At 41.2% G+C, this 20,312-nt stretch overlaps 1 protein-coding gene across 3 annotated transcripts; it reads left to right on the top strand.

Annotated features, from left to right (window-relative positions):
- The first annotated feature begins 1,186 nt into the window (after nt 1-1,186).
- On the top strand, nt 1,187-20,213 carry prrc2a (proline-rich coiled-coil 2A). Of its 3 annotated transcripts, none has more exons than XM_028460903.1 (17): nt 1,187-1,321; nt 6,593-6,744; nt 8,303-8,480; nt 9,158-9,260; nt 9,360-9,441; nt 9,907-10,050; nt 10,541-10,782; nt 10,855-10,943; nt 11,161-11,291; nt 11,501-11,603; nt 11,693-11,864; nt 12,082-12,174; nt 13,380-13,902; nt 14,004-14,260; nt 14,370-14,679; nt 14,799-15,027; nt 15,839-20,213. In XM_028460903.1, the coding sequence occupies exons 2-17, from the start codon at nt 6,630-6,632 to the stop codon at nt 18,822-18,824; spliced, it is 5,757 nt and encodes a 1,918-aa protein (XP_028316704.1). In that variant the 5' UTR covers nt 1,187-1,321; nt 6,593-6,629; the 3' UTR covers nt 18,825-20,213. The 3 variants fall into 3 exon arrangements, with proteins under 3 accessions (XP_028316704.1, XP_028316706.1, XP_028316705.1); XM_028460904.1 differs by lacking the exon at nt 1,187-1,321 and adding an exon at nt 1,364-1,520; XM_028460905.1 differs by lacking the exon at nt 12,082-12,174.
- Nucleotides 20,214-20,312: the final 99 nt, after the last annotated feature.

The raw sequence follows: 20,312 nt of genomic DNA, 5'->3' as shown, positions 1-20,312 counted from the left end.
ACGGGTTTAAGTCCATCCCCTTTGTGAGGATTGAGCTACATGATGTAATGTAATGTACTGAGGTTTTCCTTGATTCAGAAAAAAATCTTATAAGACTTATAGGCTCTGAGATAGCATTAGGAGTAAGTTTGGGACTATGCAGTTTGTATTATAGACATGTAGTTAATATGAATATTTTTTTTTACAATATATACAATTTCACTACAATAGAAGTGAGCTGAAGTATGAATAGCTTTATATATATATATATTACAACTGTAACTAATTCAAAAGTTGTATGACAAAACCATGCATAGTGAAGAGATATTTTATCTATAAGCAACAAAAAGGTTTTATCTATAATGTTTGTGTGTGTGTGCGTGTGTGTTCCTCAAATATCTCTGCAAATCAGGCTCAGATTGACCTGAGACTTTCAACATGGCTGCTGCTTGGTTCAAAGGTGCGCAACGTTGGATTTGTCTGGACTGCAAATATATCCCGTTCATAAATTATTTCATAATATTGAGACATGTAGTGTACAGTTTCCTTCGATTAGTTGATTGGAACTAATCGAAGGAAGTGCACATGCACTCAGGAATGCATGTGCTATAGTGCCCCCTGCAGTATTTTTAAATATAAGCCCCCACATAAAATCCCACAGACCAAACAGACACACACATACAAACATATTTCCATGTCTTTTAATGCTCTTATTACACAAATAGTCTTGGATGAAGTCCGGGCGGCCATCTTTGTCGTTATCAGCGCGTCATTGCGGCAGAACGACCGGAATTCACTTAATGCGGAATTAAGTGTTTACAAGAAGAAGGAATAATTTAATTCAGAATTAAAATTGGAATAAACCAACTACCTAATTTGAATTTAAGTGTAATTCAGAATTGCATTGGCATTAGGTATCAAGTGTTTACAAGGTCAGTTTGAAGAGGATTTAACTTTTATTCTGAGTTAAGAGGAATTAAAGTTCCCATGTGAACCATCCATGAAAAAGCTACTTAACCTCCCACTTTTCTATAGCAAGACTTATTTCCTACAGACACTGCACTATTAAGGGTAAATTACTCTTGTATAATTTTATTTAAAAAACAAAAAAAACTTGTATGTAATTTGCTGATATTGCATATATGATGTATGTGTATATGTGTATGTTTTTAAATAAAGGATTACTTTTCCGTTACAGTGGGGTTCTGTAACGGCCCCTGTCTCACGACGTTACTCAGTAGCCGTTGACGGCTCTTTATGTGACGGTTCGAGTCCACAGTAAACCGTTTTATTTACCCCGTTTTCCTTTATTTTGGGGTAAAACCGAGAAACAAGAGTGCAAGTAAGTCTCTTTCTTTATTAATCTTGTGGATGAAGAAGTTATTCGGTCTGTTTTGCTGTGGGTCACTGTTTCAGCTGGGTAACGCCACTTAGCATAGCTTGTTTTAACCTAGTTTAGCAGCCGAAGCTAGGCTAGTAGGCGCTAGCACAGCTAACCTCATTCTCCGATTCAACCTCGAGACAAGTCGGGACAGGACCAGGTTAGTGGTCGCTTTAATCCGAAATATTTCTGTGGTTTCACTGAGAATGCGTTGTATTTGTGTAGGGAGGCCATAGTCACGCCTGGAGATTGAGTTAGCTGTGTAAGAATCGTGTTTTGTAGAGGTAAAACGGATTTAAGTGGATTGAGATGGTCTTCGGTATTATGCTGGCTAGCGCAATGGGTTTCTATGTTTTTGTTAGCCTAGCATGACCAAGTAGTCAGGTTTATCCTATTTACGCACTGCTTTGTTATATGCGTACAGTTAAGTCGTAATATTTTAACTAAGAGACATTGTAATCCCTTTGCGTTGATGCAGAACTGTTTTAGGAGATTGACGTGACGCTTCAAAGCTAGTCGGTTAGCTTCGGCTAAACTGCTCGTCCACTCAGAAGTCGGCCTTACATTAGTAGCTTCCGCTATGACAACTCTCGAGGGAAATCCTGGTTCATTATGTTTACCAGTGTGTTGTTAATTTGTCGCTTCCTAACTTACAGTTTATATTGTGACTTAATCATAACGATACTATTAAGAATGTATCATCTTACTTCCTTAGCTGTAAAGGTAATAGCACTATAGCATCGCGCGTAGTCCACGTATTTCCCCCTCTGATAAATTAAGGGCTGGAGCTATAGTCAAGTGCAATGCATGCAATATTTAGAAATGCAGGATTAAAACTAAATGTATATACTGAATTTTTGGACATTTAAATAACTGTTGTATCCAAAGACGACACTGTCATCAATAAATCTTAAAAATGTCCAGAGGTAGCTCCATCCATCCATCCATCCATCTATCTATCTATCTTCTGTAAGATTTTGTAGTCCAACTAATGTGGGATTTTTACGTCCAATATGCTGATATTACGGTTATGAAAGGCATAAAAACAGGAAATAATACAGTACATGAACACAACTTCTTACAATACTCAAAATATAGTGCAAAAAAAAGAAGCAAAACACTACTAAATTATAATAGGGAACTTTATTTAGTAACACTGTCAACATAAGGACTGATAAATAAGAAAGGGCAAACTATGTTTCTGGAATACAATTGGGGGAAATTTACATTCAAATTTTGAATATTAAAAATGTATTAATCAAGAATAGTGAATTTATAACTGTAGACAACGGAATTGTGAATTTATAACTGTAAACGATGAACTGCTGCACATCTCCCAGTGTTTTTTGTTTTGTTTAATAATTACAGCTGATTTTTTTATTTTATTTTTTTTAAATGCAGCTTACAATGCAGAAAGCATCGAGTCACAGAATTGTTTGTCGCATCAAAAAAGGTAAAATACATCAGTTGGGTATTCTTGCCCAACCGATTAATCGGCCGGGCTATTGACCAATGTCAATTAATCAGTGAAAGCTAAATAATACATCAGAGAAACAAAACAGATGATTATGGTTATAAATGTACAAAACTATTGTTTCAAACTGCTTTGATTTCAGAAATTTCACTTTTTGTCAATTGTAGTCCAAAATCCAACCATTAATTAGATTACTCTATTTATCAAATCCCTTAAATAGCATTTTTTAGTTTTTATTCTTAGTAGGTTATAGTGTAGTAATAGATTTTCTTTGAAGTTTCTGAATTTTTCACATCCTTGTTGTTGTTCCCTTTCCTGTTAAATCTACCTGTGACACATTAACGTGTTAATATATTTGGTATCAGATTTAATCAAATTTATAACTGGTGTGTTTTCCTTTCCCCTGTTTGGCATTATCAAGCCCATTTTTAATGTTTTTTTTTAACCCCCAAGCCAAACTTAAATTCTGGATAAATAATAATCGATATGTCATTTAGATCTGATGTTACTAAATGTAGGCCATCTGGGTGGAATGATGTGGTCCTCTTTGTAATTCAGTTCAGTGCAGGGTTATCTACAATAATGCATTACATCAATGCGTTTTCTAATCCGTTCACACGCTTTAACAGTAAATCGATGCTGCAATGATAAGTTTCCCTTGAATACAACGAGCTGGAGTCTGACTTCGGGGTGGTTGTGGTTTGCTTTACGCTGCTGTTACAAACGTTCGGCTTTTGCTGCGTGAGGTGTGCATTTTATCACAGTTGTTTGCTCTGGGTAGTGGTGCTTTTCAATGTCCGCTTCGGGTAATGGTGAAGCAGTGTTTCCAGTGAATCGTAGCCGGTCTGTGTTGGTCCGCACCAGGCCCTTCTCCGCCGCCATTTTGTTTCGTTCTCATAATAAAAGCCGCTTTCCCCGCAGCATCCTGTGTTGCCGACGGCTGTTAACCAACAGCACGGTTTGCCAGAGCGTTGTTACTGTAGTGTAGGTTAAAGTTACTGCAATGCAGCGTATGACGATTGGTAAAAGTGCTTTATGAAAACGGAACACAGCCCCCTCCCTGTGATAGCACCGAGGCCCGGTGTTAGCCTGCTAGCTAACCTCTTTAGCTCTGCGATGCACAAACACAACTACGTGCTGTCACAGCCGTTTAGTGTGTATCATTTAGGATCAAGTTATGTTTGTGTAGCGGGACACAGCAGTTGTGTATCTGCTGCTTTGCGTTAATCCCAACACTCCATGATGAAGCTGAGTGACCAGCCATCCCACGACCTAATTTACTAATCTCAACTGACTGCTGAGCCTCAACCTATGCTGTAATGTGACCCTCAATGTGCCAAAAATTGCTTTATCTATGTGCTGATTGGAACCATTTATAATCTGTTGTTAAATATGTGCCTTTAACTATTGACAGTGTGCCGTTTTACTATTTAGTGTTTTACATTTTTATGGCATTTCAAAGATTACATTTCTGGAAAAATATTAGAAACCATTAATTTCAGGGGACTATAGACATCTTGATTTTTGCTTGTAATAAGTAAACTGTGATTTTTTTTTTCTTCTTCTTCTTCTTCATTTGTTATGTGATATGCACACATTTTAATCCCATTTTCACTTTAAAATACTGATTCTAGGGGTGTCCCGACACAACTTTTCCACTCCCAATACAGATATTGTTGCCTTGGCTACTGGCCGATGTCGATCCGATACCATATCAGCACAAATCATACTTATTTTGCTGTTAGAAATGTTATAAAAGACTTGATCAAGTGATAATACTCAAACAGAGAATAACAGTCACAGCAACAGAAGGTGTGAGAGAAACAGACTGATTTGTTATTAACCATGGGTTACATACAGTTTACCCTTAAACATAAAATTTTCTTTGATTGAATATATTAAATAAATAAATTGGAAGACCTTGAAAAATAACCTCAATAAGTCCAATATGAAAAATACATTAAAAAAGTGCAAAAAAACAACACTCGATTAGTTCAAACATAACAATAATCGACAATTGAATAAGATGAATAAAAAATAAATCTGATGACCTCAATAAATCTAATAAAAACATTATATATTGGAATGCTAATATCTGAGATTTTTGATGCAGGCTGATATAATCTGATAAGACTTTATTTAATTTATTTAAAAAAAAATATATTTTCTATGAAGCTGCAATTTGCTGCATCAAGCCATAAACAGAATAGTGAAAATAACGAATACATTAGTTTCCAAGTAATCACAGATTTGCCTTGTGTGTTTCTGGTCACATAATTCATAAGTTCTTAAATTGAATTATGTTGTATTACAAATCAGTGGAACATCCCTCAGAAGTCTTTTTGTATCACAGTGTTCTGAATAGTTGGTGAAGATAGTGTCTGATCTTGCTTCTTGTGATGCCAGTGAAGTCACTGGTCTTAATGGGATTCTATACGAATGAAGCAGTGGTTCAACCGAAGGGATGCTGAAATGTGCAGATGTCAGTGTGTTTTATTGATGTGCAGTAAAATGAGTTCAAGCTAAAGGCTCATCAGTTGCCATGGAGCCGGGGCCTTTTCTCAAGGCAAGACATGGAGGAATATCACTTATGAAGAGTCGCCATAGAAACAAGGTTCTTTTTCTTCTTTCCCTGTACATTTCCTGGGTGGGTAAAGTCATGGAGAACCAGACCCAACAAACCCTTTAGCTTCTATTTTCTATTACAGCATAGCGTCTGCAGGATGGTGTCAATACATAAAATGTATCATCTAAAGCTGCCTTCACAAGGTTTATTTTTCCATCACATTCATCTTCATTTTGCCTTGAGGGTTACAGCATTAGAGGGCAGAACACTATTTGGTTCTCTGTTGTGTGGTGGGTGCGCAATACACATATGATGTCTGTGTTCATGGTTGTTTTTCTTAGGGGTGCTGTGGAACCTCTATTATAAATGAAAGGATTTACGCATCAAAAAAATGTCTTGATGTGAACCGGGTAATCTCTGGAAGAATACATTTGAGTTTATTTAGGCCACTGGTTTCCAAAATGGGGTGCAGTTGCACATTGTAGGGGGTACTCGGAAATATTTTACAATTAATTACTTTTTAGGCTATTTTTTATTTTTGACTAATTCACCACAAACTAACAGTATTATTGCTCAATAAAATTCTATATTTTCTTGTAATGTATTGAAACAGGAGTATTTTATGCTGTAGAGGCCATTTTGTCCCACTTCTGACAATAGGAGACAATAATTAGCTCCTTTTGTTTTTTAAATAAAGGAGACCCTATTTATTTATTTAAATTATACTCATTGTTTTGAATTTGTAGATTAAGCCTTAGGGAACCAATATTTGGGACACAGTTAGGTGTTTAGGAGATCCCGCTGTTTCAAAAATTAAAACGCGTATGAAATTATGGAGAGGGTACTTATGATATGAAGAGGGGTACACGGAATTTGACAAAAAGTGTAAAAGATTGGGAATCACTGACTTAGGCAAACAATTAAAGTTTCCAAATGACATCAGAGAAAGTCATTTTGTAAAGTTGCTACATATCATGCATTAATGAAACCCATTCAATTTATTCTGCTACTTGAAATTTGAATCAGAACAGGTCAGTTTTAGTGACATACATATATATATATATATAATTGTCAGTATTAGTACTTTAATCTGGATCTTGTAGCAGCTAAGATTCACCGTGGGTTTTTTTTTTAATTTCACCTTGTGGCTAATTTGTGCCATATTTCTACCGCTTTGTCTTTTCTCTCCTAGTCTCAGGGTTCACCATACTCGATGAGCGGACAGCGCAATGTCAGAGCGCTCTGGGCAAACTGCAAAGGGGAAGGAAGGCAAAACCAAGTATGCGTCTCTCAACCTGTTTGATACCTACAAAGGAAAGAGCCTTGAAACACAAAAGCCCGTTGGTGAGTTTCCTGTCATGTTTGCCACCCTTTACTATGCACAACATCATGTGGAAAGTATCAGTTTGTGGAAAGGCTTTGCTGTTTTTGGCCCAATTGAAAATACTTAATTTAGTCTGTTGTTTCTTTAATATCTCTGATGCAGAATTCCAAAGCATAAACTGCCTACCTTTAGTATCTCTTAAGTCTATTTATAAGCTGGTATTGTGCAGACATGCCTCAAAATTATTACTGCGCTTTGTTTGGACCCAGTTGCTGGAGAGGTGATGCAATTGCAGTACGAGTGTGTTCAAAGGAAAATTAAAAGCTGGTGTCTGATTGGTTCCCGAAGCTTGATATGTCAGCTGAGTCTCTGAGTCCAACTCAAGACAGAGGCTTGTTTGTGGATGCAAAATTCTGTGCCAAGTTTCAGGTTGATGTTTTATTCAGAGCTCCCTTCTAAATCCAAGAAGCTGTGCGTCTTCCTGAATCTGCAGATTCACCTTCAATAGTGGGAAAAACACTGCATTATATTCTCTAAGCTTCAGCCGTCACTTAAATTAGGCTGATTGGAGAAAATGTAGAACATGAGAAATTTGTTCATAATGAATATTATTTAAAAAAAAAAAAAAAAAATGTTTTTCTGATGCAATGGTTTTAAAAAAAATTCTTTACATTTCTAGTCAAAAACCTACTAACAATAAATTATTATAAGACACAGAAGCAAGTTACAATGGCCTCATGTAAAGGATTTTAGATATTTGCAACTGGTGAAGTAACCCAAAGTTGGTGTCCAAAATAAAAATGAGGAAGTCGCATGAAGAAAAAAAATTATATCCCAAGAAAGATTATTAAATTTTTCTTACATTCCCACATGCAGTTATGGGCCAATGAAAATAAAATAAAAATTATTTTTTGAGACTTCAAGAGACTGTCACCCTAGAACCAATGCAGATATGTGACTAATCATTAGTGATGTGAACAGTCTATGCTCAAATTACAGGGAGCTAAGGTATATGTAAAGTTATTTACCGAAGGCCAAAACGTGTTCCAGCCCGAAACCCCAACAAATTTTTTTCCAATTTTGAGGAGCTGGAATGTCCACAAGATAGGATGTATAGCAAATGTTTGTTGTATATTGTGAGAGAGTAGGTGGAGCTGTATTTATTACTATACCAAATTTCAGTTTCCCAATGTATTTCCTGAGACAATACCCCCTCAATAAATTGGCCATATCTCATAAAGTATTCATATGATCAAACAAAAAGTTTACAGTGTGCCTATTGAAAAATCACAGAACAATTGGTAAAACGTTCAGAATTTTTTTAGAGCGAAGTGTGTGGTGGGATGTCCTGGTTTTTTTTGTTTTTTTTTAATGACCCTATTAAGTTTCTAATCATGTTCAAGGAGACTTTTTGACGATAATATTAATCAGACACACTGGTTTCCTCATTATTTGTTTAGCATTCTACTTCACGCAGTGATTTTTTTTTTTTCCACAGACTTATTTAGACAAGTAGAGGGGTTTGCTAATGTCAGGTTTATGTTGAAATTACCTGTATGTACTTTGTTTGCCCTTTAGTTGCCCCCCGCCATGGCCTGCAGTCTCTTGGTAAAGTTGTCTCTGCGAGGCGTATACCACCTCCTGCCAACCTGCCCAGTCTGAAGGCAGAGAACAAAGGCAACGATCCCAACGTCTCGCTCGTTCCAAAAGACGGCACAGGATGGGCAAGCAAACAGGAACAAGCAGACCCAAAGAGGTGCGACCCCTTCACCTCTCATGAGTAGCTGAGGTTATTCGGGTTGACAGAATAAATTTACACGGTTGGATCAACATTCGGCTTACCTTTAGTTCATGTTCTTACTGGCATATTTCACTTCCCAAAATTGTGCCAAAAAACTTAATAGGATTCATTGATTTACCTTTTGTTAATCATTTTATTTTGTAAAGTTGGGTTCACACATCAAGATAGTTGGGCTGATTTCCCCTTTCCTACAATATCTGACTTGTTTGATATTTACGACCAAAATTCTTTGTGTGTGATTTGTGCCGTGGAAAGGAATGTAGCCAATCAAGAAGTCAGCTGACTAAGAAACACGTAATTCTGAGTTCAAGGCAAATCGTAACTCCTCTTCAGAAAGTAATTTTCGCCCATTTTCCACGATTACAGAAAGTCAGAGGCTCTACCTGGCCCCAAGTAAATGGATTTTTTTTTCTCCCAGAGTCCAAAAATATAAACGTTTGGTTAATTGACTCACCTGACTATAGTGAATTGACTGCATTTTATTAGAATCAGCATTTCATTTGTAATACATGGACACCAAAGTTATGTCTCTGACATTTTAGTGCCAAATATATATGTGTGATAGTTATTACAAGAATTTAGGGTATCTTTTTTCCCCATTATGAAGTGATTTTTGGTTTTTTATCTTGCAGTACCGATGTATTGTCAGCACCGCAGCCGGAATCGCAGCAACCTGTGGCTTCACAGACACCTGCACCGACCTGCCCGAGAACACCTCCAACTTCAGAGATAACGGTCTCACCAACACAAAAGCAGAATTCATGTCCAAGTTTAAGCTTGTATGCACTGCATGGTGTCAAATTCTGGCTTTATTTTTTTTAATTTTTTTTTTAGACTCAGGCCCCTGCTTCAACCCAGGCCGTAGGGGCAAGGTCCTGGGCACAAGCCAGTGTTACACATGGAGTACTAGGGGATGGTGAGGCATTTACTTCTTATGTACTAAAAAAAAAAAAGCTTTAACTTTAGGAACACCTGCCTATTAATGTGTGGATGGCGCTTTTGATGAAAAACAGCCTTGATCGCCTAAGGCAAATGTATTTATAGAGCACATTTTATGCACAAGACAGCTTCATGTGCTTCACATGATTAAAATTCAACATCTAGACTGATCATAACATCAAAGCAAACAATGCACGATTTGAAAACATTAGGATAGACAATTTATAATATGCATTAATGAAACAGCTATAGAACATTTAATAATAGAAGCAGTAAAAAGCTGAGTCATAGCGTTGGAGAGTATTTAAGGTTGTAAATTTCTTTGCAGCAAAACAAAAACTAAAAGCTACTTCACCATGTTTAGTTTAAACTCTGGGCTCCATGGGGCCTTTTTGTTATTTTGTTTGTTTATGTTGATGTTTGACCTTAAGCTTTCTTGCAGGTGGAAAGGCATTAAACCTACCGTCGCCATTCTCTCGCGAGGAATTTCCCACCCTGCAGGCGGCTGGCGAGCAGGACAAAGTTGGCAAAGAACAGGGCATTGCAGATCAGTGGTATGGGCCCGGACCAAGCCTCCGCCCCCAGAGTGAGTGTAGCCTTTCTCATTAAAGTATTATGTTATATATTGTGCTGTCAAACAATAAAAAAATGTGATTGCTAATAATGACATTACATTTCTGAGTTAGTTGCTATTACATTTTCTTTTTGCTGTATCTGTGTATTGTATTCATGCAATATAAATGGAATGTATAAGCAACTCTTCTCCAGCAAATGTATTGTGCTAAATAACTGGTTCAGTAGGAAAATTACGATTAACGCACGTTAAAATTGTAATCGGCGTTAAAGCACTTACTTTGATAGCTATGGTTATATATTTTTTTTTTCATAGACTACATAAAGCTAAATAGAAAGGGGCTTTGTGTGTCTTACTAGTGTATTATTAAAAATGTGAAGTACTAAAGATGGCACGAGAAAAAAAATGTGTTGTCAGTGGAAAAATAATGCATTGGATGTATTTATTTTACTCCATTAAAATCTATAAACCAAACTGAATGCTTTACTATTTTGCTTTTTAGACGTCACAAGTTGGCGGGATGGTGGGGGCCGCGCCATGGCACCCACCCTGCCTGGGGAGGGGGCAGCGGAGGGTGGCACTATTGGAGCTCTGGTAATGGATGGGGCAGCCGGCATCCCTATTCCAAACTCCCAGGCTCATGGGCCACCGAGGAACCCACCAGCGGGCAGCCCGTCCTTGCCCCTGCCTCAGCCCCCTGTTGGGCCTGGGTTCCCTCCGTATAGAGGGATTATGACTCCATTCGTAAGATTTTTGTTCTTCTACTCTTTCAGTTTTGTAAAACTTTTCCTAACCAAAGTCTTTTTCCTGTGCTAGATGTATGCTCCTTATCTGCCCTTCCCTGCCCCATGTGGCCCTCAGGGGCCCTACAGGTACCCAACACCTGGTGAAGGGCCTCCTCAAAGGTACTTCTTAAACCTAACTCTGTTGTTTGATTATTGTGCTACATTTAAATTGTTTAAAATTGTGTATGTATACATGTTTAATCAGTGATTCTGTATTTATTATTCTACCTCCTCAATGGACCACAATGGACTTTTAAAAATGTAATTTTGGCTTCAAATCTAAGGGTCTATGTATATTTTTTAAGTTATTTGGCTTTTTCTTTTTTCACATTTGTAGGTTCTCTCGTGGGCCACAGGGCGGCCCGCGTGATACAGGCGGAGAGATGATAAAGCGACCTTCAATCCTTAAACAGGATGATCTGAAGGAGTTGGATGAGCTGGACCATGATGGAGACGACGGCTGGGCAGGTCAGTGAAAAAGGCACACGGATATAAAAACAGGTCAAGGATAGTTTCAATAATAACAACTGATAAAATTAGATCAGTTTTTTTACAGCAAGAAAAATGGGAATAGCACACTTCCTCTTTGTTTGCTTAAGTAGCTATAAATCGCGCTATTAAAAGGAAGAGAATCGATGAATGCTGTGAAATCATTTCCTGTTTTTTTTCCCTAACAGGAGCTCATGAGGAGATTGATTACTCTGCCAAGTTGAAGTTCAGTGATGATGAAGGAGATGATGAGGGTGAAGAGGAGAAGACTGAGGGCAAAGATGACCTGCGGTGTGTGCTAAGCACATGTAGTGTGGTTTTATAAACTGAATATAGTTCCTTTGATGCAATAATTCCTTAAAATGTTTTCTAATTCTTAGGGAGCAGCAGAGCTCTCAGGACATAGCTTCACACTCTCGAGAGTTGGACAGTGGCAGTGATATCCAACGCCTACCCCCATCAAACATTGACAATGGACCCCAGCCCCCCTCTAGCAAGCCTGGATGGGCCGAGGAGGGAGGAAGTGGTCTGGGCACACCACCCAACTCTCAGGTACCGTGTAGAGCACCCTCAGTGTTGTGCCCTTTCCTTGTGAGGTTAGATTTGAGCTTTCAGTAGATCTGAATAACTAACTACAGACAACACAAGCAAACTGCTAAAACAGACACTGTTTTATGGTCTCATGTGGTAAACTGTTTATGCTTTGCACTCAGTTTAGCCCATAGTCTGTTTTGGTAGACAATGGCTAACTATGTCTGCCTGTATACAGGGGCGCAGGCCTGGATTAAGTGGTCCCGGGGAGCAATCCTCCCCCCCACCAGGGCCGCTCCTCGGACAAGGGCCTTACTGCTTATACCGACAGGTAGACATCCAGACAGGGCCTCATAGACATTTTTATCATGACTTCATTTACCACCCACACAGGGTTTATTATTCAGCCATTCTTAGTTCAACTTAGGGCTGGGCGATATGGACCAAAATTCACATCTCAATATTTTTTCTCAAATTGCTGATAAACAATATAAATCTCGATATTTTAACTCAAAGTATTACCGGAAAGACAAATTTAGGTTGAATTTCCTGGCTAAAAATGCCACACAGGCACATTTATTAACAAACAGCTGCACGATATGTACCACTTTTGGCTTTTTCTCTTTTAACGGACAGCATGTGAGTGAGTTTTGTACCGAGGGTTGTTTAGGTGACGGTCTTGTTTAGGACGCACTCTGAAATCCATCTATCTGTGCTTTTCATGCTCTTCTGAGAAGTAGTAAAAGCAGTGACTCCTCAAATTAAGATTTTGAAAGTATATCAATATAGACGATATTGTAATTTTCTATTTCGCCAAAATAGAAAACTCGATATATCATGAATCTCGATATATTGCCCAGGCCTAGTTTAACTTCATTTTTTTTTTTTTAATTGACTTTTATTATTGTTGTTGAAATCATGAGTATAACAATGGCATAAACAAATAAGATACCGTATTTTTCGGACTATAAGGCACACTTAAAATCCTTTAATTTTCTCAAAAATCGACAGTGCGCCCTATAATCAGGTGCGCCTTATGTATGAAATTAATATGTCAAAATGTTTTAGTACAACTTTGGTAAACTATGAAGCTGCACCACTTGATGGATTTTTGGCGCTTCAGGGCTACCGTAGTCAGACGCCTTGTGGAGTGATATGCACCTGTACTGTGCTTCAACATAGTGAACTGAAAAAGTGAGTGTATTGTTTTATATTTTATGTGTTAAACCTGAACAATGTTGAGTTATTGTTAATGAGTTGAATAAAGTTTGACTTATCAGACTATTTTGTTTCACTTAATGAGCCTTAATAATGATGATCATAATAATGATAATAATAAAAATTATAATAATAATAACAAACCAGTGCACCTTATCGTCCGGTGCACCTTATGTATGATAATAGACCCGGTCAGACCCATTCATTGATAGTGCACCTTATAATCCGGTGCGCCTTATAGTCCGAAAAAGAAAAAAAAACAGCATGTTTTAGCACAACAACAAAATTGAATTAACCCTGGGTTTGCACCGTCACCAGGCTGGCCCTCAGGCCTCGGGGAAAAGTGCCTCTGCACAGCAACAACCAGCAGGTGGAGGTCCTGCACCTCCCGCTCAGCCTGGTTTGTTGGTCCAAGGAGCTCAAGGGGACGATGAGGACGAGACTTGGCGTCAGCGCAGAAAGCAGTCATCCTCTGAGATCTCTGCCGCTGTGGAGCGAGCTCGTCGGCGCCGCGAGGAGGAGGAGCGTAGAATGGAGGAGGAAAGGCGAGCAGCCTGTGCCGAGAAGCTTAAAAGGCTCGATGAAAAACAGCAGCAGCAGGGGGGCAGCGTCGGAAGCAACAGCAAAAGTCCCAGTCTGGATGGAAATTCAACAGCTGCTACAGGGGGAAGCCCCAGTCCGTCTATTTCAGCTTCCTCTTCAAACATCAGCCAGCCTCCTTCTCCATGTGTTGACCCTGAAGATCCTCCATTGTTGGCTGCTCCACCAGGACCAGTAACTGGTCCCTGCGTAAATGACCATCAGCGAGCCAGCAGCAACAGCAGCTATGACTCCAACCATGGTGATTTATGTTATTGATATTTATCGCTGTTTTAAATGTTTTATATTGCTGTTGTGACATTTTTTAGCTAATTCAGCTTTGCATTTCTTTCCTTTGTTCAGAGGCACAACAGTGTCCACAACCAACAGTATCACAGCCACTGCAGTCCTTACATGATGTACCTTTGGCCCCAGAGAACAAGGAGGAGACTGTAGGCAGCTCTCACACACGTGGTGGGAGTGCAGGAGAACGAGTAGTGGACCCAGTAAAAATTGAGAATACTGGAGGTGGAGCTAATCGCCAAGCGGGAGGACCTTCTGGTCAGGGCTATTCAAAGTACCAAAAATCTCTTCCACCACGATTTCAGAGACAGCAGCAGGTTAGAAATTTCCTGATTTTTCTAGATTACGTCAAAAATAACTTGATTTGTAAATAATATGCATATTGTAGCCTGTCAAATTGACAAAATGCTTCTGGTTTACTTTCAGGAGCAGTTGCTGAAGCAGCAGCAGCAGCAGCAGTGGCAGCAGCAGCAGCAACAACATGGCCAAGGATCACAAAACCAGCTGTCCCCACAACCCTTGGGTCCACAGGGTCCCTCACCAGGCCCAACGCCACAGCCAGGGCCCGGTCCCAAGCAGGGCGGACCACTGTATCAGCCCGGCAACATGGTGCGACCTCCACCTCTGCAAATGAACTTTGACCCTCGGTGGATGATGATGTCCTATATGGACCCTCGCATGATGCAAGGCCGCCCTCCTCTCATGGACTACTACTCGGCTGGCATGCACCCTTCTGGTAAGTACACGTCTGTTGCCTTGCTAATCGTGATAATTGTTCTGTTCTGATTTGAGTGCACAGGATGTTTTTGCACATTGCATGGTCTGAAATTTCTTACCTTAATTTCTACTATTAAGGGCTTATCGGGCGTGAGAGGTCTGATTCTGGGGGATCTGGTTCAGACCCTTTTGACAGACAACAACAACAACAACATGTGGGGCATCCACACAGAGGAACTCCTCCTATGGATCCTAAGGTGACTTGGGGGCCAGATGTATTCCCAGGCGGTGGCGAGAGCCGTGGGTTGACATCCCCCCTGAGGCAAAAGCAGGGAGCAGAGGATGATGAAGTTGCTAAGGGTTCTAGGTATGTTGAGTTTATACAGTATCACCATGTTGAAAAACTCAGAATTACCCTTTGCAAATCAAGCTTTGTTTAGGCAAGGAAGATAAAACGTAATACTTGTTACCAGAGATGTAAAGAGTATCGATATATTCTACTCAAGTAGAAGTACTGTTACTTGATTGAATTTGTACTCAATAAACAAGTAAGTCATATATAAAATGGTCAAGTACAAGAAGAAACTAGTAAAAAGTAGCTCAATTTAATAGTACTCATACCCACCACATTTATTTTTTGTAATTAATCTTGCCATGGTTCCCTTGCATACAGTATTAAACATTTCATGTATAAACTTAAAAAGGAAGAGACCAAATTTTGCACAATTGGAACTTAATTTATTTTCCACAAAGGCATATGTATAAGATAAAAGGTTGGTCAAAATGTACAATTCTTTTTAAAAATAAAATAACACCAATGAATTCAATTAAAACATTTTAAAAATGATCAGCCTTTAAGTATAGCTACAATTATGAAATCTCCATTCAATGCTTTTTGCCATAGTGCATTACGTTTAATCTGTTTGGTCGTCTATGATGTGATGCATTTGATTGTTGTCTGCTCATTTTATTTTTTTGTAGCTTCACAAGGTCCGTTGATCATTTTAAAACAAAAAAAAAAGATTTACTCAGTAAAGGTTGGGTGTAGAAATGTAATGAATTACTTTACTTCTTTTAATACGTACTTAAGTACAATTAAAACTGCTGATTTCTAAATGTACTCAAAAAAATACAAGTACTCATAAAAGCAACTCAATTACTTTTTTTTTAAATTCCAGAAGTGACACTCCTCCACATCGCATGCGAGAGGCTGGATTTGGACCAACCCAGCATTCCACATCTGGGACAACCAATCAAACTCCTCCTCCTCCAGTCAGCACTCAGGTTGGATCCCAGACAGGCAGTCACCTCCCACATCACTACATCAGTGGTCGGGGGAACTACAGCAACTTCCCTGACCAGGGTGCCAGATTGCTTTCCCATCAGCAGCAGCACAGAGCAGGTGACAGGGGCAACCAGCCCCACAGCTTCAGCCACCAGGATGAAGGGCCACCACGAGGATCTCAACAGGGTCAGATTTGGGGACCGACACATCCTCACCACGATCGTAGTGGGCGAGCAGAGCATGCGTCTGCTGAAAACAGCTCTCACCACCACCACCCCCAGCAGCCTCACTTCACTCTTCACTCCCCGAAACCAGAGAACAGCCGTGACCGGGGCAGTGAGGCCCCTGCAAAGAAAACCGAGTCTTCATCCCCTCTACCCCAGCCCTCCCTGTCAACTTCCTGCTCTTCCTCTACCTCATCCACGTCAGCCAGAGAAGATGGGGGTAACAAAGGGAACTTGCATCACCACCCACCTCAGAGAGAGGGTGAGGCTAATGCGGGCCACAGTCATGGGGAAAGAGGAAACAGTGGCGGCGCCACCACCAACAGTGGCAGCCACATAAAACAGGAAAAGCCCAGCCCAACGTTGGCTTCTCACTCCTCAGTCACCACCACCTCCTCTTCTGCTCAACATGTAGTTCATAATCAGCAGCACCATCCCCATCATAAATCTCACCCAAGGGGAGGGCGGGAGCATAAGACTGAGACTCACTGGGGCCCACGGCCTGGCAGCAGCAACATGGCTGGCTCTCATGGCAGGAGGGCGAATAACGCAGGAGGTGGGAACAACTTGCGTGGAGAAGACTCCTCTATCACTCCACTGGACCACAAGGCCTCCAACCAGACTGGAGGTAACAGTGCTAATAGGAGAGCTGGACCTATTAAGAAACCTGTGCTGAAAGAAATCAAGAAAGAAGGAGGTGACACTGATGGAGACAAACCAAACCTCCCCTTGGGGAAAGATAAAGAGCAAGATGGTAGCAGGTCCACTTCAATGAAGAAGGAAACCTCCTCCGTCTCCCAGAATGCATCTTCTTCCTCTAAAGATGAACACCCCCAAACCAGCAAACCCCGTAATGGTAAAGATCGATCCTCTGCTGGTGGAAATCAAGGTAGAGGACCCAAAGACATGGACGCCACTTCCTCCAGAAGAGACAGAGAGCGCTCTTTTGAAAGTGTAGGTGGTGTCCTGCACCATCATGGAGTCCCTAATAAAGGCAGCAGAGCTGGTCGAGGACGGGGTGGAGAGTTTTATGGTCATGGTCGTGGTTATCGAGGCTCCTACACAGCCAGTGCAGGACCTAATGGCAGCAGTCGGGGCAGAATGGGAGGCCGGAGTGGGAGAGACTACCGTTCATCAGTCGGAGCTGGCAACCACCATGAGTCCAAGAGTGAGAGAGGTGGTGGAAGACATGGCCCGGATCGTCCGCAGCCGAACCCTGCAAGGGCCAGGAATCACAGTGAAACTCGGAGTGAGGGCTCCGAGTATGAAGAGATCCCTAAGAGGAGAAGGGAGAGAGGCTCAGAAACCGGCAGTGAAAGTACGAGTGATGTCGCTCATTCAGACAAAGAAGACAACCAGAAACCAAAAGCAAAGAATGTCCCTGACCATACCAACACCGCTGGCCGTGGGAACATGTCTGCCCCGCCCAGAAATTCACAGGCCCGTGTTTTCACGCCTAGGGGTGTTCCTTCTAGGAGGGGTAGAGGTGGGGGCAGTGGAGGCGGTAATATGTACAGGGGTAATGCCAATGTGGGAGGACATGCAGGGGGACACCGTGTTGGTCCTAACCAAGGTCCTCATGGTGGCGGGTCCTCAAAGTCAGCGTCAGTCCAGAAACCGCATTTTCCAGCACAGACATCAGAACTAAAAGAATTTGGTCGAGGTGGGAACACGGGACAGAAGAAGGACAACAAGGGACCTGATGCTAATCAAACCCAGAGTTTGGGCAGCAACCCCCCACAGCAGTCTGCTCCAAACGCTGCCCCTCACAGCGCCTCTGAGAACGGTGCTGTTGTAACGCAACAAGCTCCAACCAATCTGAGCTCAGGAGGAACGAACCCAGTCCCTCCCACCACCAACCGTGGTTTCCCCCCCAGTGGGTTTGAACGACCTCCCAGAAGGCGCCGCCACGGTCGTTCCCAGCATCAGCAGGACAAGCCTCCACGCTTTCGCCGACTCAAAGAGCGTGAAAACGCAGCTCGTATCAACGGAGGAGTCGGGGTTATTGGGGGAGGACGACCCTCTTCTCCTGCACTAAACTCAGTTCAGGAAAGTAACGGAACTACGATGTCTGCTCCCACAGCGGAAAGTGCCCAGAACGCAAATCACAGCTCCACGCTGATGACTAACAATAACGGCAGTGGTCGCCATCCTGGCAACGCAAACAACCACCACCATCACCACTACAACCAGAGCAGTGTTGGCCCCACGCACCCACACACCCAGGGGGCCAAATCCCCCGACTTCACCAATCAGAACTCAGACCAGGCCAATGAAGAGTGGGAGACTGCCTCTGAGAGCAGCGACTTCACGGAGTTCAGGGACCGCGAGGGCGGAGGAGGAGGGAAGATGTACAATCCTCATCACCACCATCCCCACCACCACCACCATCATCATCATCATATGGGTAGAGGAGGAGGAGGAGGAGGCGGAGCTATATTGGAGCGTGACATGTCCGGCAAAGAGACTTTGGCTAACAAAAGAAGCTTTTCGAGTCAGCGTCCAGGAATGGAGCGACAGAACCGAAGGGTCAACACAGGAGGGGGAGGCAGGGGCCCACGTGGCCCGCCTGGTGGAGGCCCCGGGCCCGGCAATGGTGGAGGCAACCGTGGGGAGAAACGAGGCAACTGGCCTTCGCCGAAAAACAGAAAGTAATAAATGCAACACTTGAGATGAACTTCACCTTCACCGTGCTCCTCTTTGACCATTAGTTTGTGTCTTTTCTGTTGACACCCATAAACACGTTAGTGCTTTGTACAGTAAGTGGAAGAGGTCTCACATTCGTTTTAGCTGCTCTCACACAGTAACTTCTCCTCACGTTGCTTTGATTTCTCCCGTCCCTTTCTGTATAGTTCATTTGTCAACTTGTTTCCTCTTTTTTTTTTTTTCTTCTTGTCTCCGACTCATTAAACTTGACAAGCATGTGGTCGCGCAGCTGAGGCGCACGTCATTTCGACATTGACAGAGCTCCACACAGAACTGGCAAATACAAGCACAAACAGCAGTCACGTGGGTACAAAAATAAATAAAACATATGGGATTATGTTTGCGTCAGGCTAAATTTTATATTCATGTACCTGTGTCTCTTTGTACCACACTTTGGCCTTTGGTATTCTGAGGTGGAGCAGTGCTGCATGACTTCCCTGACACAGGAAATAAAAAAAGTGCAGCTTCACCACGTAAGAGAACGATGATTATTAGATGTATGGTTTGCTTTCATGTTTTTGGCCTTGTGTGTATTGAGTTGCAGCCTCAGAAATGTCATGTGGGTGTGTGCGTGTGTGTGTTCTATTCTACCAAGCAGGTCATTAAAATGCAGCTTTTTACTAAATTTCCCAGTACCTCCGCCTCTTGCTGATTTGTTGCTCTCTTGCTAACTTTTGAATGCTGGAGCTCACTTACTCGTTAATGATTTGTCACATTTGTCGTATTATTTGGATGAAAATGTCTATCCGCTTGTTGATCTTGAACATTTCATTAACAATATTTGCCCTTTGCTTTAGGTCTTTTAGACTCAGTGTAGCACCTTCGCTTCTGACCTGCAAGTAAAAAAAAAAAACAGTAGCTTCCCTCTGTGAACCCCTTTGTGTTTTTAACCCAAAAAGAATGCTTTTGCAACTCAACGGCTTTATTTTAACAACCGTTTTTTCTCTGTGTGACTTTGATGAATGAGCAGTTTATCTTGGTTTAAAAAAAAAAAAACTAAAAAAAATACGAAATAAAAGCAGGTAATTACTTTGTAAACTTTGACAAAGTTGATGCTTCAGTAGTATACACTCCTACTACAACAAACTTCCATTGTTTTCTGGTTTCAGTCAGTTCTTTGGTGTTCATGTATTTAACATTATTGGGCATGTTACATGCGACGCAGCAGGACTGGTACTCTGTCTGGGCCCAGAGTACAGAGCCCAGTAGCCCCTCCTCCCTCAACACCAAGGACTCCTCATCTGAAGAAAGAGTTTCCCCTCCTTTTTTTTCTCAAAGAAAACAAAACAAAAAAAAAAAAAAAAAACAGGAGCTCAAAACAATGAAGATTTGGGATTTTGTTAAGCAGACTTCACGAGTGCATCACATATTTTTACATGCAACAAATATTGTCAACCTAGGAAACTTTGGACTGATGTAGTGGCTCATCATTCACAC

The sequence above is a fragment of the Gouania willdenowi genome, chromosome 11, assembly GCF_900634775.1.
Source record: "Gouania willdenowi chromosome 11, fGouWil2.1, whole genome shotgun sequence".
NCBI lineage: Eukaryota > Metazoa > Chordata > Actinopteri > Blenniiformes > Gobiesocidae > Gouania > Gouania willdenowi.
This window is presented reverse-complemented; position numbering and strand designations above follow the sequence as displayed.

Bases quoted from the DNA above. Each gene is read 5' to 3' on its own strand.
- prrc2a (XM_028460903.1), top strand. From the start codon at position 6,630: ATGTCAGAGCGCTCTGGGCAAACTGCAAAGGGGAAGGAAGGCAAAACC. The intron at 8,481-9,157 runs GTGCGACCCCTT...TTTATCTTGCAG, and splicing joins GAACAAGCAGACCCAAAGAG to TACCGATGTATTGTCAGCAC. The intron at 13,903-14,003 runs GTGATTTATGTT...TCCTTTGTTCAG, and splicing joins CAGCTATGACTCCAACCATG to AGGCACAACAGTGTCCACAA.